At 40.8% G+C, this 18,854-nt stretch overlaps 1 protein-coding gene across 1 annotated transcript; it reads right to left on the bottom strand.

Moving 5' to 3' along the window:
- Window positions 1-7,239: 7,239 nt before the first annotated feature.
- On the bottom strand, window positions 7,240-17,138 carry GJD4 (gap junction protein delta 4). Its single transcript, XM_056484454.1, has 3 exons — window positions 17,075-17,138; window positions 11,921-12,056; window positions 7,240-9,160 (listed from the first exon to the last, which is right to left on the bottom strand). Exons 2-3 carry the CDS (start codon window positions 11,982-11,984, stop codon window positions 7,980-7,982), a joined length of 1,245 nt encoding a protein of 414 aa, XP_056340429.1. The 5' UTR covers window positions 11,985-12,056; window positions 17,075-17,138; the 3' UTR covers window positions 7,240-7,979.
- Between the last annotated feature and the right edge of the window lie 1,716 nt (window positions 17,139-18,854).

Genomic DNA, 18,854 nt, shown 5'->3' with positions numbered 1-18,854 from the left:
TCTTCCATCTTTACACAGCACTGGCAGCCAAGAGGAAGCACTCACTCTCAGAAAAACACCCACAAGTTCTCCATCCTCATGTCCATCCGTGGGTGTTTGACAGATGGGACTCTGGTTCCTGGTGTGCTCTAACTAGGGCTTAGGGAACCTGGCTCCTGACAGTGAGACACAATTCTTTTATTTCTGAAGAAAAATAGCCAAGGTAAAGTCTTCCTAGCCACAGACTTCTTCAGACTAATGCCACCATGTGTTCGGACCTAAATGCTACATAAATCTTCAGGAGAAGGACAAAGGTCCCTCTGTTCTTTGAGACCAGTCTCCAAGCACAGCTGACAGCTGCCTCCTGAGAGCTCACACAGCTGGCACAGCCCTAACAAGGCAAATTCTTTCTAGTGGGAAAACCCATATAACAGCTTCCAGAAACATGCTCATGTTCCCAGACCTGTCTCTGGTAAGGTTTTCTGCCAATGAAGCTTCTTGGTCTGTATTGACTAAAGCAGCTTTTGAAAAGGTTTTTCTCTCACTTAAAAGCCTGGTCAATTAAGCCAACCCCAGAGCTGCAAAAGGCCCATGGCTGCAAGCACAGCAGCTTTTCCTGAGTTTTCTGTGACCTACATTACATGTCATCACCACCACCACCTGTGCTGGTGGCATTCCCTTCAAAGTGCCAGGTACCAAGGTACAAATGGGAACCACTTCCCTAAAGTCACCACCTGACCTCTGTTAGACACGCTGGGAGCCAATTCTGGATGGACAGAAAACATCACCAGGGTAAGAGTGACTGCCAAGGCCACAATGAAGCAAGGAAATCCTTTCTGGAAAATGGATTTACCATGAGCTGGCATCTTCCACTGCCTCAAGGATGCTCAGCTCATCTCAGCATGTTAGTGTAACATGGAGGAAGAGATGGATAAAGTCAAAGGGGGAAAAAAAGCAAGGAGTGCTTTGTATGCAGATGAAGAGATGTTCATCACATTTTCCCCTTTTCTGTGTCACCCTTCATACCAGGATCCTGCCTCTTCAGACAATCTGCTAACCAAGTTCCATGTAAATTTTTTTGGAAACATACTGCCAAAGATCCTAGAAACTGTGGAAGTGATGCTCCCAGGTGGATGGTGGAGGCTGCATCTTGCTGCTTTTTGAGGTGTGTGCTGGCAGCTGGGGCCCTGGGAAAACACAGATTTCTGTACCATGAGAGCCCACCTGGCATCAAGGCAGAGAGAATATAAAGGCACTGGCAAAAAGGGAATAGCTGGAACTTACCAACACTTCCTCTTTACAAACTAATTCCTGCAAACACTAAAGTGGACACTGACAGGGAAATTCCAGGGACACTCCACCAAGAGAGCTCAGTGCTCTCTGAGATGGTGGCCGAGCTCTTGTCAGGTGCTGACTGAGGCACCCACACCCTCATGATGTGCTTTGTATAATCCATTTTTGAGGAAGATCCTGATGATTCTCCAGTCCAAATAGATTTATCTGCAGTTAATTTTGCAGCCTCAGTTGTGCTCACAAGTGTAGAAACAGTTGCCCTGTCTGGCCTCAGCCTTGCAAGTTTCTCTATGAAACCCTGCAGAGTGGGATTGGTTTCCAGTGATGTGCTCAGCTCTCCTTTATCTACAGAAGTCCTCGGTGTCCAAGGTGTTTGTATTGGCAGGGCTGCAGGCTGCCTGAGGGATGCAGAGGGCAGCTCTGTAGGGTCTGGAGAGACATGACAGCTTTATTTGGGTGCCCCAGCTGAACTATTCTTACTATGTCTGCACATATTCCAAAATCAGGGCAGAATTTGTACAGAATTTGCTGTATTTCAGCTGACCTGGCGCCCAGGCTCCAGTGGGCTGAGTCCCAGGTATACACAGCAAGAATAATACTGGTGGATACCCATGAGCACATCAACAGAAATAAACAGCCTAAATGTTTTGCTTAAGCCTTTGTTTTTAATTTGTAGCAAAACTTCTCGAAAGATAAAGTGTGCTGAGCCAAGTTGTTTCTGGAAATAAGCCTTGTAGGATTATGTCAGGAGCCTCATGTACAAATAAAGCAACTGTTTGGATGTTTTAATCAATTCCTGACTCTTTGTTTCCCCCCCTATCCTATACTATTTTGTCTTCTTGCTGAAGTACAGAGGGCTAAGTAAATAAGCAACATAAGACTGTTGTTCTAAGGGGTTGTCAATATTTCTGTGTAAAAGTCATGGATTATATTTCTCAGATATGGGTAATTTGAAGAAAATATTTCCTATTTATCTGCACATTTCAAAGTCTATTGCTATAAACTCTGACATTTAAGATTGATTTATTCTAAATTGAAGTAGCTCTATGTTTCATGTAACTCCAGGCCATGAGGTGGATCATTACCACATCTGTCTATCTATCTATATTAAAAATATCTATGTTTGGACCATTCCTTAACATCGGATCACTTCATGAATTTCATAAAGTTTGGTAATCTGAGGGATCAGTTCTGAGTGACTGATGGGACACCAAAGTGGGGCTGCAATGCAAATCCTGTGGTTTTCTCCAGCCATTTAAAGATTAGGTCCCATCAAGTCATCAGGTTGTACATAAAAGTCTCTGGTGAACCTGTACAAACAGGTATCTGTCAATGCACCACAACTGGTAAACTGTGTTACAGATATCCCTTATTTATGTTTCAGAGAATTGCTTTAGAAAGAGGCTTGCTGCAGAAGAAAAAAGTTTGGATTTGTTAACCAATGCATTTGAGTTGTTCATCTGCCTACCTTTGAATACCTCCAGTAGACCTCCAAAGATAGCACAGAGCTTTAAAGTCTGTGCCAGAAAGAAGGAGCTCATGGCAGTGTATATTGTCTGTCAGAAGTAAGAATCACTCACACTGACTCATAGAGAAATGAGCAGAAGGAGTGGGTGTCTAAGTGGGTGTTTAATTTGTCAGGACAAGTGGGGATCTGAAAGCATCCTATCCTGGTTTCTCTTTAAAAGAAATTGCCTGTCTTCAGTGCAAGGAAAAGGCAAGTCATCACAGGGGAAAATGCAAAATTTTATTCTGCTAGGTCAAAGTCTCCCGTTTATTTCCATTATTGTTATTTCTTTGCTAAAAGTAACATTTTCAGTGACAGGAAATGCTGTGGTGCCTAAAGTCTCACTGGCAAAATAGATGTTACTCTCATAGGAAAGCCAGAAATGAAAGAAATTACTCCTGATTGCTGAGCCCAAATCCCCCATCATTCTTGAGAGCACCACATATAAACCTCAGTTCCTAACAACCAGCTCAAAATCTGCCATCATCCTCACTCAGTAAATTGTTTATAAGTGAAGGCTTTTCAAAGCTAATGCAGTACTCAACATGAAGTGTTACCTGCAGACACTGAATTAGAGACAGCTCTCTACCTGCTGGCATTTCCATGGTGTGAACAGCACAGGGTTATAAAACTGTTCTCAGACTTAGCACTGTGTGTGCACTCCCAGGAATAAATTACAGAGATGGCCTGGGACCTCCTGCCAGTCCAAGCAAATGGAAGGGAACAGACAGTGAAGTGGGAGAAATCAGAAGCTGGTGAAGCAGATTGTGACTGGAATCTATCTGCATGGACACTGGATAATTTTAATGTAGGGATGCAGTTGATACATTCTGATCAGATTTCTGCCTTAGTGAACCCATTTTTCAGAACTGCCATTGCTGGGTATCACAGGCCAAGAGCTCATGCTATGAGTGAGCAGAGACCATCTAATCTGCAGAACATTTCAGCAATTCAATTACAATGTAAGACATTATGTTGTAAAATTACTTCTCTGTCAGTTGAGAACATTGGGCTATTAAAAGTAGATCAAAAGACAGAAGTTAAAGAAGAGCCTTTTGAACTACTCTACTGTCCTATTTTTTGAGATGTATTTCTTTATTGTCCTAAAATACTACAAGCTGTAACAATTTATCTGTTCTCCATTGTAATCATGACATTACAATAATATAATGCCCAATTAATATACTCTTTAAGGATTTATTTTAGACAGCTAATAATTGAAATAATGATGTATCATGTAAGGACAGATAATAACTTAAAAGAATACATTGAGTCTGTCTCTACATTGCTAATTTCAGATTTAATACTTATTCTGGGCTGAACTGAGATATTCACGGAGAACAACTGCTGCTGTCAGGAAGTTATACATCCCCCAGACACGTGTCTACAGTGTCTTTCACAAGAGAAGAGTCACAGCTTTCTGTTATGCTGCTGAGAGTAAATCAAAGTGACCCAACTGAAAAAGTGCAGGAGGATAAATTGATTTTAACTGGCTGAAACTTGGCTTCTAAACTAGTTTGGCCTTTAATTTGGTATTTAAAATGTATTACAAAACAAAACAAACAAACAAAAAAAAGAAATTGAAAAAAATTGTTTAGAGAAAAATTTAGATCTATTTTAGTTTGAGGTAACAAAATTGATTTTTTTTCATTCAATCATGCTTATACTGCAGAAACTTCCAGCAATACTTGATTTTTCTGCATAGAAAACATGAAAATTCTGTGTCACCAGCAGCCTACTAGATACTTATTTAGCAAGAGAGGTGCTATTGAACTGCAGTTGAAGATACTAAGAAAATAACATTTTTACAACATTTAATCATTTTCCAATAAAAATTTTACCTCTTATGTGAAATATATTATATAATAGATATATAGATATAATAGATATAGATTTTCTGATCAGTTCCAACTCTTATTTCTAGGTAGCTCAATTCCTTTCTATATAATCTCATGGTCAGTACCACATGAGGCTGGATGAGAAATATAAATATATCTTCTGTATTGTTCCATAAAGCCACCTCAGAGTGCAAGTGACAAAGTGACACCTGTACTTTGAGCACAAGACAAAGATCCCTGAGGGCTGTTTTAGGAGTGCTGTGCTTTCAACCCATCTTTGAAATGCTTTTCTGGGTAGATGGGTTAAGAAATTATTTAAAGACATATTGGTAAACATGACAAGAACCTTTTGTAACATTTCTCTGAGTATGTAAGAATTTCTGGAAGGACTTACAAAACCAATATATGAGTTTAAAAGACTAAATTTTTGTTTTAAGAGCAGAAAGCCTTGCTGCTTCTTTGCTCCACATCTCTCTTCTTTTCTCATTCTCATTCTCATTTCTCAACCATCACTTTTAATTTCTTTGAGCTCTGGAAGTTCACACTAGCTCAGACTTCCTTTACACTTCTTCCCTTGGTCTTGCTGGAAATTCCATGCAGTCTTTGTAATTAATAAATGTGACTTGGAGAAATAGCAGTAAAAGGCTCTGAGTCATTGCCCTAGGAGCAGGTGGTTGATGCCAGGGGTTTCTATTCACTCCCCAAGGAAAATTCAATGCCAAATTTTTCTCTTTTAATATGCAGTTTTTATGAACACATTAAGTGCTTATTACTTATTACCATGACTCTGAATTATGTGTCGATGGATCCATAAGTCCCAAAATCAGGTTTGCAGAGGAGCAGCACAACCCAAAGGCCACAGTCTCTGCAGACTGAGGAAGACTAATTTCCACTAATTTCACTTTCCATTTCAAACACAGGACCTTTCCAATTTGAAATGAGACTCCTTAGCCATTAAAAAATGTCTAACTGGAGACAAAAAAGCTCAGACTGTGTCCAGCCACAATGCATTTATTATTTTTCCTACCCTATTTATATCTCATGCTGTGGATATATGCAATAAACTGAATCCACATTTGTTCCTTGCATTCCTTCTCACATCTGAGAAGATGCAATGAATCATAAAAGGTTTCATTGTTGCAATGTTTTGTCATGGCATGTGTAATCAGCACCGACCCCATTAAAGAGGCTTTGGAGGACGAGAAGTCTAAATATTTAATGTTTTTCTGCCTATGAAAAGTATAATAATTAATGCTGCTTCTACCCTGGAAATGACAAATCACACAACAAGCATGCACGATGAAAAAAACAAACAGAGATAACAGAGAGGAAAACCTTACTTATTAAAAATGCCCATAGCCTACCTCAGGATCCCAAAGCACTTTGCTCCCCAAGAGTAGATCTGTCCATCTATTAAGCCACCCAGTTTTGTGGGAACACAGAAGAGAAGGGATAATTGCCAGTCTTTATCTCACACGTGAGAAATAACACACAGGTGTGATGAGCCTGTCTTGAAGAATCGTGGGCCCACAGGAGAGAAATGAGAAATGTGAAAGCTGCTGTCCCTTCATGTCCTGCACATGGGAGCAGCCCTTGAGTTGTTACAGGAACTTGTTACATGGCAGCCCAAAGCAAGACTAAACAGCATGGTCTAAAATGGTCTAAATTGGTCTAAACTGGTCTAAACAGCATCGTGGCTATCCAGCACCAAGCAGTATCTACAAATACCAGTCCTTGACACCCTCTGAATAATTTGTTTTATAGGACACTAACCAGCACATTTCTCTGGGTACATGCTCCTCCACATCCACTCCCACTGATGATCTGCAGGTGTGTGCAACCTTCAAACCCCCCCACCCCCCCACACTGACTTGTATCTAAAAGAAAATTCATGTAATGCACTGCTGTGCTGTAGTGCTGGACCACACTCATGCAAATGTGACAGAAGGAAAGCACAAAGCAAAACTGTTATAAAATCTTCTGTGATTCACTCAATTTAGACATGTTTTCAAATTATTAGCACTATAAGTCTGTCAGACAAAGAGGGTGAGCACTTTGATATAGACATTGCCACTATATCCTTCTTTCAGGATAGAAACCATTTTCTCTGAACCCAGGTCTGAGATAATCATATTGTGGGAGAAATAGGTATGTCTAGAAAGTGACTCACCTTTAGAGACCCCCTAAAACAGGTCAGGTGACTCATTCCCACCTCCTGAAATTAAGAACCCAGTGTGACTACTTAAGGCTGAGAAGTAACACCCTGTAGATGTGTCAGTGGAGCCAGAGCATGGCATGGCTGCTGGAGCACTCCCTGACACCCTTCTGGCTCACACCTCTTTGCTGTCTCCTGAGAAATTCTCAAGCACAGGATCATGCCCAATAGCTAACATGGATGCAGCCAGTCTGTTTTGGACATCATTGTAGTTCACAGAATGGTTTAGTTTGGAAGATTAAAGATCATTTAGTTCCAATGCCACTGCCATAGGCAGAGATATTTTCCACAAAACCAGATTGCTCAAAGCTCCATCCAACCTGACCTTGAGCACTTCCAGGAATGGGACATTCAGGATAACCACAACTTCTCTGGGCAAACTCTTCCACTGCCTCCCCACCATCAAGTAAATCATTTTTTCCTGGCATCTAATCTAAATCTACCCTACTTCAGTTTGAAGCAATTCCTCCTTGTCCTATCACTGCATTCCCCTGTAAAAAGGCCCTCTCTGGTTTTTTTTTAGTTTCTTCTAGGTACTGGAAGATGTTATAGTTGAATATCTCAGGTGTGGTCAGACTGCAGTTGACATCAGAGTCAGAGAAACTGACACTGCTGGCTGGGAGACATATTGCCTACAAGCAATAAGGTCCAGAGGTTTTAACACATCAACACTTTGCTACAAAACAAGCGTTTTTATTTTATTCACTGTCTAGTCTTCTTGAATATCCTGTCTTAGAGTGGGCTTTGAGACTTTAGTATGAGGGGATAAATTAGGCTTCTGACAGTAGACAGTATCTTTGCTAAGCTCAATCTTTTGCAATAAAGCTAGGTTAGAGTAAACAAGTGTTCACACATACTCCTGGAAAACCAGGTCAGTCACATCAGTAATAGTCCACAGCCTTTTAAAACCATCTACATGCAGAAAAACATAAAGATGTCACATTTCTAAGGAACATATCCCTTATTGTAATACCCTTCAAACTCTTTTCTGAAGTTTTTGCTTCTTTTCTTATGGAGGTGCATAGCACAGCAGAGCATCTCTGCAGCATAACCACAGCCAAGGGATTCAGCTGAAACTCCCTGAAGCCTCTTCAGTGATGCAATGATCTGCCCTGTCAAAGTCACAGCACAGTGCACACTCTGCCTTCTATACCCATTCTGACTTTTTTGACCTCAGGCAGCTACTGCTGCTATAATTTGATTGTGCATCAGGGCTTTTTAGCTCAGCTGAAGGGTAGAACCCTAAAAGCTTGTTCTGAACAACAGAGGAAGATACTCCAAGGGGAGACTCGAGCTGAGGTCTCAAAGGCAGGGCAGTATCTTTAATGAGGTCTTGCTGAAGTCTGGGTCTCACTTGGCTGCAGGGAGTTCCTTGCTGCTCTCTGGCACACGAGGGTTCTTCAGTGCTCTGCTGCTTAACAGCAAGGTCTCCTGATACACAGCACTTACTGCTGCTGAGGTTAGTGCTGGCACTCTGCTGAGGGACACCTTCAGGGTGAAGAACAGCCTCTTCTTCTTCAGAGAGAAGCGAGCAGGAGCCATCACTGGTCTGACAGCTGCCTGCTACTGGGCCATCCCCGTTTTGAGGTGAAGAGCTACTCTGCTGGACTGGGGGAAGATGTAACATGCACTCCTTCTCTGTGCAGAGCTTTGCCAGCAGCTTCTTCTTTTGGTTTCTTGCTGTCATCCTCCGGAGAGCACAGACAAGATCAGCAAGGCTGAGCAGGAAGGACAGGCTGCTGACCCCCCAGATGAAAATCATCATGATGGATTTCTCAGTGGGCCGGGAGATGTAGCAGTCAACAGCGCTTGAGCAAGGGGAGTGGTAGCATGAAAAGCGGTCAGGAACAAAAAATCCAAAAAGAAAGTATTGCACAGCTGCAAAGGCAACTTCAAGCAGGGTCCTGATAAAAAGATGAACAGTATATGCCCCTGAAAAATTAAGGACTCTTAGGTTGTCTGCACCACAATCTACTCTATTGACAACTGCACTTTTACAGAGCCCCTTCACATCTTTGGGGCTTGTTGCCCCAAACCCTTGTTTGCTCTTGCACTCATGCCCCAGACAGTGCATCCTTACCATGTACATGGCCACCTTGTGCAAAACATAAATGCTGAATGCAGCATAAGGCAGCAGGATAGACACAGTCTGAATGAGCCAGAACCTGAAGTGAGATATGGGGGAGAACAAGTCATAGCAAACGTTGGAGCAGCCTGGCTGCAGGGTGTTGCAGACAAAGCGCTCCTGCTCGTCTTGGTAGAGGGGGTAGCCTGCCAGCACCACCACTGCCATTCTCAGCAGAATTATCAGCATCAGCCAGATCTTCCCTACAAGAGAAGGAAAGGTAAGAAAAAGAGTCAGATCCCGAGAAGGAGGGCAGTTCATGCAGTGATGCTTTCTATACATGAAGCATTTGGAGAAATAGTCTCCCCTCTTATTAGCTCTTTTTAAAATTTCTTTTTGTTTGTTTGATTGTTTGTTTGTTTGTTTATTTGACTGGGACTGAAAATCCAGTGAAAATGTGCAGCTAACGTATTCTATAATCTCCATCTAGACTCGACAGTGTAAGAGTTAAACATACAATATAAGCCATGCCAACTGAAACCTAATGAAAACACCCTGATACAAAAAGATCAAAACTGACTAAGCAACCCCATTTCACTCACAGTTTTTCCTTGTTGTTGGGTTCCTGCACCTGAATTTTGTCCTATTTCAATAATGCAAATCAGGTAACACAGTATGAGACTCATCTAGACATAAAAGATTGCTCCATGACATAGTATTTGTTCTTGGTTTTGGCCATGACATTGTATGTAAAGTTTACTTTGGCCAAAAAAATCTCTCTATTGTGTCTAGAATGGTATTTACTAGGAAGTTATTAATTATTTATTTTATTATTAGCACACTTATGCAAAGTGTTCTATAAATGTACATTTGTGAATGCACTCCAGACATTTCTCTGTGTTGCTTCTTTGGTTGCCTCATCTTGGCCATGATTTCCAGCCTTCGTCCACTTTGGTGAGCAGCTTTTCTCCACTCAGACCTTTCAGTTCACTTCTATCAAACCATTCTATGATTCTATAAAAGCCTAAAACCTTTTCCTGGGCAGGATGGGAAGGCCTAAAGATACACAATTCTGTTGTCAAAAGTGAAAAATGCATTCTGTGCAAACAAATATTCAACATCTGAAGTTAAGTTTAGCATTTAAATTTCTCATGTTTCCTTTTGAATCCCGTCACCAATTCCCTATATAGTTTTGGAAAAGTAATTTAATTTAATAGTCCCCTACAAGAAAAGAGGAAAAAAATTGCTTAAAAAGAGGGGGGAAAACCAACATAAAATAAGATTAATTCTGTTTTAAAGAATTGTTAAGACACTAATTGTAAACACAGGCAGAGAAACAGCAAGACTCAGTGACTAAAGAGAAATATATTATACAGAGTTAAGGGCTGAAAAATGTACTGAAAAGCTCAAGTCATTAATAGTGAATGCACATCTCACATGCACACAAGGTTTTGTGTGCAATCTGTGAAATAGCACCAATACACACTATAAAGACTTTTAAAAAATCCAGATCACAAAGCATTTTCTATAAACTATACTAATTATTTATGGGTGTTTCCTCGGAGAATTTTCTTCTGTATTTCCCATAAAGATATTTCCAGTAGATTACTGAATTTAAAATACTCAAATATTTCCACAATATAGTGTGATATTATTGTACTCAATTATTGTACTGAATATACAGTTCAAGTGCCCTCTAAAAACCATTTGTAGCCAGTAGACTGATTATGGGATAGAACAGTAAAACTGCACTCTGTAGTGGAAAATCATGAAGAGTATGAAAGGTTTATGAGAGATCATCAGAGAAACTGCTGCTCGTGGCAAAATAATATATTATCCAACCATAAATAAATTGAGGTCTTTGCATTTTATCTTTAATCACCTGAGCTGCAGTGGTGGTTTTGCTGTGTTTCCAGCCTCCTGTGTTTGCTGGCAGGCTGTACTGTTACTCACTTTTTGACACAGTGTGGGTCAATAGGAAACACCAGCTCCACAGAATCTGTCATCTTTAGCAAACCATGTTTCATCCTTAGGTAGCATTTTTTTCCCTGCAAGGACCTCAAAGTGTTTGAAGCTCATTAGTTAATTAGGCTCAAAATATTACATGCTATTTCACTATCAATTTTTAATTAGAACATGTACAATAGAGAGTACTGCTTAAGAAAAATCAATGGCTCCTTAGGAAGTAGTTTAGTGTGACATACATTTGAGAGATAACCCCTCCATGCATCCCTGTCCCTAAAGACCCAATCTTGATTAAACATACAAGAACAAGCCTCTCCAGCAGCCCTGCTGGGGCTCAGCTCCCTCAGTGCACAGCATAAACTACAGCAACTGCTGCAGGCAAGGAGTCTTTAAAAGGCCCTTAAAAGTTTTTCTCTGGCTCACACTTTGTTCAAAGTAGCCCATGAAAGAGGAACAGAATCTTATTTAATTAATGACATAAAATAAGCAGCAAACAGTTAGCTAAGGAAAAGTCAATGGCATTTTGCTTTGCTTTTTTTATTTCCCTAAATGCATGCAATCCTTATTTGCTTACAAAAATAAAGAATGAAAAGCAATAATTAACCACAATGGTAACCACAAACTTCTTCCTGTAAAAGAGGAATGGGTGGGAATTCAGACCTCACCACTTCTTCAGAGTGGGTCTTCTGTCCTCTTCTTTAACTTTTAATATTTGTTACTAAAGTTATTGCATACATTCTAGCATTCACTTTGTGTGGTATGAGTTCAGCATTACTTCTGTGTGTTTTTACCATGATCCCTTTTTTCCAGCTGACAGGAAGCCCTGTCATCAACAAGACCCAAGTTTGTTGCCAGAATATTTTACTCAATGTTCAGGAAAAATCTATCAAAGAAAAGAAATACACTAACCTCTTCTATCAGGTATCAATAAAACAACTTACTGTACAGATCACAGAATCACAGCCTGAAATTAAAGTTGATTATCAGTAGGGAACTTGGGTGGCTTCAGGATAAGAAGCAGCAAAAGAAAGAAGAGAGCACTTTAAAAAAGTACTTACCTACAATAGTCACATTATAGTTGAGTGTGACTATCAAAAATCCCAGTGAGTCCCAGTGCTCCATGTTTGAACAGGCTCAAAACAATTCCAGCTCCTGATGTCCTAACAGTTTTGTCATTTCCAAAGGAGATTAGACCTAGACAGGGAGGAAAGGGGGCAAAAAAAGGGAAGAAAAAATTAAAAAGGAAGGAATTTTTGCCAAGGGTCAAGGACAGAAATCAGGATCTCAGCCAAAACAATGTGTTGATGAAGGATTATTTTGATGATTTGAACAGGACTGTTAGTTTTGAATGTTGATCTTCTTCAGGCTTTAACACATTGTCTTCTAAAAGCTCTAGCTTGTCAGATCCAATTGCTCCTACCTCTGCGTGGATCCTCTGTCCAGGCAACTGCAAGTGGACAAACAACAACAGGAGTGATCTCTGCCATTGTAGACTATTCTTACCCTCCTGGGGCATTCCAGCCTCCTGGCATTGCTGAGATACTTCAGTGGTGAAAGACAGGGAGAGAGGAAAAAATAGCATGGACCAGGAAATAACAGAGACCTCTCTGTCTCCCCACAAGAATTGCAGATGAATAAGAGAAGGAAAGGGGATAGAAAAGGATCCCTGTGTTTGAAAGGCAACTTCAGTTCAGGTCACTGGAAGCTATCCCTTTGAAATTTCCCAAAACCACTCAGTTTCTAAATCAAAACCTCCTTGACAGAACACCATGGCCCTGCCAATCACAGCCCCACCAAACTCTCCTCTGTGTGCTGAGCCAGCAGCAGGCTGAGCATCCCTGCAGGCAAGATGAAAAACAGGGGAAACTTTAAAAAATAAAAATCCTAAGGATGGCTCTGGTTTTCAAGATGCCACAAGTCACTGATTTTAATTTATATCAGTCCTTTTGGCTAAAACTGATTGGTACTTCACTCAAACTGCTTGGAGATCACTCAAAAGATCTTGAGGGTGACTGACCAGAATTCTGACACCCAGCAGCCCCTCAGCAGTGGTGGGGGAGCTCCCACTTGGAGCAGAATGTCTGTGGGCTCCTTGACCACAAGGTGCAACTGCACAGCATGTCCTGGGCATTGTGTCACTGTGCTGTACCCCAGGAAAAAGCTGGGCTGAAAATCAGACTCTCAGCTTTTCCTTCCTCACCTTGCTTTTCACCCAGGTTACCTTGGGGAAAATAATCTACCACCATCTTCCACCCACTCTCCAACCAGTTTTGGGATGGTGCTCTGTCCTTTTTAATCTGTGCTCTGGCAAGGACAAACATTCTGTGAAAACTTAGCCAGGAAATAGTAACAATCCCTAGAAAAGCAGCTGAAGAAGGAGTCTGTGTGTGATGTAGCAAGTGAGAAAATTGATTTCCTGACACCTGTGGGGTGCCAACAGCCCAGGTACAGGCTGGGCATTGCAGCCCTGCTTGTTTGCTTCAACCCAAAACTGCTCTGGGGGAGCAAGGGCAGCTCAGAAGGAGCTGCAGGGAGATACTCCATAGGGGAACTGTAGCTGGGCTGAGCTTTATGACTGAGCACAACTTACCTGGGTAAAAGGTAAAACTGATCATGTCATAAAGTAAGATATACCTGCACAAAAATTTCTCCCCAGCTCTCTGCTCACAGGCTTTGCAGTGCTTTAGCAAAACACACTGAGCATCCTCTCTGTAGCAAACACCATCCTAAGGAAACCCTAAAAGTGGGATTTGAAAAGATGGCCCTTCAAAACCACTGGTCTGTTATCTATGTAAAAAGATTTTTAATTGCAATAGTAAATATAGAAATGTCATTGGTTTCAGAATTGATTTATGTAAAATATTTGCCAAACTGCCATTTCTTCTGTTACTAAGTTTTATTTATGATTTGTGGTGATGGTTTTAGCTTCATTTATTTACACACATACATACATACACACACACATTTTCTTTTTTTTTTCCAACCAGAGATAGTGTGTGTGAGAAGTAAGGCAATAAAGGAAAGCTGGAGAAAGTCAATAGAGCAAAGATGAAAATAGTCAAGGTATGAATTATGCTGAGATATGAAGGTATTCCTGGTTAAACACCCTGAGTCAAAAATAAAGTCAGGAATGCCAAGATGGTGGCAGGATATGAATGCTCAGCAGCTGCATCCACACAATGGGCTATAAATTGTCTCTGTCAATATTGTCAGTTAAAATATCCTTGCTTGTCGTTGCTGTGAGACCTCTACCATTTGTGTAAGAGGGATAACACTGAGGAATTTATGCCCCCAGACTGTTGCCTGTGGAACTATACCAGGCAACATCTGATCCCATGGCATGGCTGCACTGAGATAGGATGGCCCATTTTTTTCTAAGAAAAAGTAGGCACCCTCCAGAGTCACAATGCAGCTTAGCTTAGGTCAGAGAACTCGAATTATATTTTAGCTTTTTTAGACAACTTTAGCTTTTTTTAATTTTAGCTTTTCTAGACAGCTCAAATCTCACTTGAATCCAGTGCTTCTCCTTTCTGTGGTGCATCCTCTTCCCAAGCCTTTGCCATCAGTCCATACTGGGCTCCAGTCTGTGGTGGTTGTTATAAAGTGTTTGGTCTCCACAGAGCCATAGGCTTTAGTTCCCTCACCCCTTGGCTCAGCACTGTCTTTCAGGCCATGGCTCCCATCTGAAGATTTTCCACATCATAGCTGAAGATAGTCACCATACAATCCTCCCCCTCGTTTATTATTTATCTTTATCTGTTCCCTGCATTCCCTGTCAGCCTGTGAGGGCTGTAAAGAAATAGGGAGAGCAGTATTACAGACATGGGCACAGCTCTGCAGTGCCACCAGTTGGTTTGGCACCATTTCCCACACCAGAGGATGAGCATGTGCTGCACAGCCCCAGTCCCAGCTCTAGAATCCCACAAACAGCTCTTTCTAACCTAAAAAGCTGACAAATCTGTGAACTTGCACTGCATTCTAATTAAAAAGGGAGGTAGGTAAAAAAAACTTGACATAGTATTGGGTAAAGTTCAGCTTTCAAACCTCATCACATCTGATTTTAGGAAGAGCCCTAAATGCCACTGGAAAACTTTCAGAGACAAACAATGAAACATAAGAAGACACAATTAAATCTATTTTAAAATTCCCATCTGCTGTCCACATTCATAACCCCTTACCATAGGTCTAGGGCTTGATCCTGCAAAAATTCACAGATGTGACTCCATCATTGTAAGAGACCCACAGAAACACTTTGAACTTCTGGAACTGCATCTCACTGCAGTGGGACCTGTGCCACATCCCCAGGCTTAGACCTGGGGGTCTTCACACAGAGCAAAGACACTTCAGCTAGTCCTTGGCTCAGAATGACATCCAGAGTTAGCTTGAAGCCACTTCAGGATCAAATCTGTCACCTGAATGGTGCCACAATCTACATCACACCTCAAAAAAGCTCCCAGAAAATAAAGGCATTCCTCTGGCATAGCAAATCCCAAGCCCTTCTGTCTTTCCCAGTCAAGACCTACACTAATGACACCAAAGTGAAGTGGGAGTTTCTAAGGGAGACTGCACCCTACACAGCACCTGACAATGAAGGAACACCCCCCTACCAATTTAATTAATGTTAAGGTAAAATAGGTCAGCATAGCAGCTTCCCTAGAAGACAAAGGGATCTGGCATTTCAGTCCAGGTCTTCTGGCATATCATAATTTAAGAAAGAAAAAATAGACGTGCATATCTAATATTTTAAAGTCTATTAAAAATCTACTTAGACTTTTTCTAGTCAGCAAAAATTATGTATTAGTGATGAATCTCACAGTAAATCTAGTTCTTCTGAAGATTATTTGTAAATGGGGAGGAATCTATTTGGAAGGGACAGTAAACATTAACAGATAAATTATCTTGGCCTTATTTTAAAATTTGTGAAATACAGCAGAAGGGGGAGAGAAAGAAACAAGATAGACACAAAGGACAATAGCAAAGTAGTGAGGCAAAGCTGTCCAGAAAAAAATGCTCTTTTTAAGACGTATGTACTACACACATACATGTATGTAAATCTTCACAGCACACACACAGCCAAGGAGCCAGCACAGCATGGAAAGCCCTTTGCTTTACACAGGCACATGCAGCACTGCACACTTTGCATTCCCTGGGACCTCTCCCCAGCTGCCACTCGGGTGGTGCTGCAGGGAAATTTGAAAGCAGCCTGTGCCCAGAACAGCCACCACAGCAATTCAGACATGGAGAAGGCAAGGCAATCACAGCTCCAGCTTTTGGGCTACAGAGCCTACAGACACTGAGCTAGGGGAGCACTGAATGTATTTCATCATCATCAATTCTGTGGGGAGCTGAAATAATGTGCTCCTATTCCCCACTGCCCAGCCTCTAACTCATCAGTCCCCAGAAGCAGCTCAGTTGAGTCAAGGAAAGGAAACTTTCATCAAACACTTCCTCTTCCCAGTCTCTTCCTGCCTCCCATTCCCAGGGAGGAGCTGCATGCACACATGCTCAGGAGTACATAAATGCCAATGCATGCGTGTCTAAAACAGCCCAGAAGGACACCCAGAGCAGTGAAGCTCAGCCCAGTTTTTAAATGCTCATATTGATTGGATTTGACCTTGCTGATTTCCAAGCTCGGTCCCCTTGGATGCCTAAGCCTGGTGCCTCAGTGCCCTGCACGTGTTGTGCTGTCTCACTGCTCCTCTACTAATTTAGTAAACCTAAAAAAAGACTGTTGCACTGCATGCTCTTCTCCCACATTGTCTCAAACAGAGCCCCTTATTCTGAATGAATATTCAGAAAAGTCACATTTCTAAAGGGAACTGGCTTCTAAGAGGACGACAAATGGAAAAAGCAGCTCTGCTTCAGACTTTGGTTCAGCAACTTCACAGCTACTCAACCAAGAATTTTGAACACTTCAAGACAGATATGAAGGAAAATTAGGTAATGGGAAATATATTCTCGTTCAGGAGCTCAGGGCCAATTTCTGCAAAAGTATTTAATTTAAGCAGTAAAAGTACAAAGTGAGTCCACTGGATTTTCAAAAGCACATTATTAGTATCAGCTTAATTCCCACTGAAATAGGTAGCTACATGAGCACATGACATTATTACTGAATTTTGCTCTGCTGTAGCACAAAAAAATCCCCTTGTATAAGAAAGAGATTTCTCTTTTAAATTTTGCACTTAACATTTGACACTGAGTTTTAGACTTACCTTTCTTCACAGTGCCAAATATAAAACTGAAGGTTTGGAATGTTTAAGGATCCTGTATTTTATGATGAAGCAGTTGATTTCATGTTTCATTAGTGCCCAGCATTTGGCACTAAGGAGTTCTTCCCCCCAGCAGGTCCACACCTAGCAATGGTCAGGTAGGGTGAGCTGATACCTTGGAAATCGTTTAAATAAGAAAAAGGCCTTAGGTAATTGGGAAACAGATTTCATAATAAACAGAAGATGGCAAGAAAATCTTTATGTCACCATGTTTAAGATGTAATACTTTGTTTCTAAGTATGAATATTGCTCGAGCTGTGGAAGGCAAATATCCTGTCTGCAACATGCACAACAAAAGAGCTTACTGTGTTGGTTCTGGATTTCAGTAAATAAATCTGTCATCTTAGATTTAACATACAGGCAGCCACTGTGCATTTAAAATAAGGGCTCCTTACACCTTCTTGTATTTCATTGCAGATCATTTTAAGGAAAAAATCCTATACTGTTGTCTCTGTTATTGAACACTGACACTGCTTTTTCTTATACCATGAACCACTGTAACTACGTGGTCACTAAACCCAGCACAGGGGGAAGGCTAAATGAAAGAAGGAAGCTGAAAAGAGAAATGGTATTTCCCCCCTCTAATTCACATGCAACTTAAACTTCAGAAACCATGCAGGCAGTACAACTGTGGATTTCTTCTAAAATGTGAAGAAATGTCATTTTCAAGTCAAATTTATTCCTATGCAGAAGTCAAAATGTACATTCTATTAAATCTCATCCATGTCTTGAAAATAGAGCTTTAAATAAATAAAAGCTGTATCCTGTGCATAATAAAATCCTTATCTAGAAGAGTACTTCTGTCTAAAAAGAATGTGTATATCTATCACTCTGTTTCATAATGAGGAATTTTGATGTTCAGCTGTGTTCAATGAACAATGAAGGGAAAAATCTAATATTCCTCATAGCTGCTACTCACAGCTTACTAGACAAAAGAATTGTTAGATTTCTTGCATCTATATCAGGATGTACAACTTATGGATGTATATCTGGCCATTTGTAGGACAACATGAAATTGAGTTTTTGCATCTCATCATTAAGAGATGCACATCACCTTACAGTTTTATGAGGTTTGTTTTAATCTTAAACTGTGACCTGCTAATAGTCGATCTATTAAGTGTGGCCATGTAAAAAGTCATTTAAACCAAATTCAGATATGTCAACCTCCACAACACTAGGAAAAATTACTCCAAATTTTTATTTCAGGATTTGAATTTGCTCTCTACCCTGAACCTTTGCTTTACAATAGTCTTACCATGCCAGTTGCCTACAGTTTCCATGGTTTCCACTTTGTTTTCTTCCAAGAGCCATTTTTAATAATCAGTGCTAGTGAACTCAACACATACTGGGCAGTACACAAGGAATTCCCCCATTAAACTGCAAAAGTGTTCACATTCTGTGTATTCTATCAGCCAGGATTTTTTGTTTTAAAGAAAAAAGCATCATAAGATTCAGCTCGATGGCTCAGTCCTTAGTAAAATTAACAGGAGTTCAACACCCAAAAATTGAAAATTTTTACTACAATGTCAAAAGGGTACAGTTCCTGAAGGATTTATTCCAATGTTTTAGAGAGCAAAAGAAACAGGCAGGAATGACCAAGAGTGGGTTTCCCCACAGGACCCATCCCCAAGACAGACTGGGAGCACACAGCACTACTCCCTAACCCAAGCAGCTCCTGATATCCAGAGGAAAGGAAATCTCACATGATGGATAAATGCAAACA

Source organism: Oenanthe melanoleuca, chromosome 2, assembly GCF_029582105.1.
Source record: "Oenanthe melanoleuca isolate GR-GAL-2019-014 chromosome 2, OMel1.0, whole genome shotgun sequence".
NCBI classification, from domain to species: Eukaryota; Metazoa; Chordata; class Aves; order Passeriformes; family Muscicapidae; genus Oenanthe; species Oenanthe melanoleuca.
The sequence above is the reverse complement of the archived record's forward strand: the minus strand, read 5'-3'. Positions and strand labels throughout refer to the sequence as shown.

Coding starts and splice junctions, on each gene's coding strand:
- GJD4 (XM_056484454.1), bottom strand. CDS start 11,984: ATGGAGCACTGGGACTCACTGGGATTTTTGATAGTCACACTCAACTAT. Junction 9,161..11,920: donor CTATAATGTGACTATTGTAG/GTAAGTACTTTT, acceptor CTTCTCTTGTAG/GGAAGATCTGGCTGATGCTG.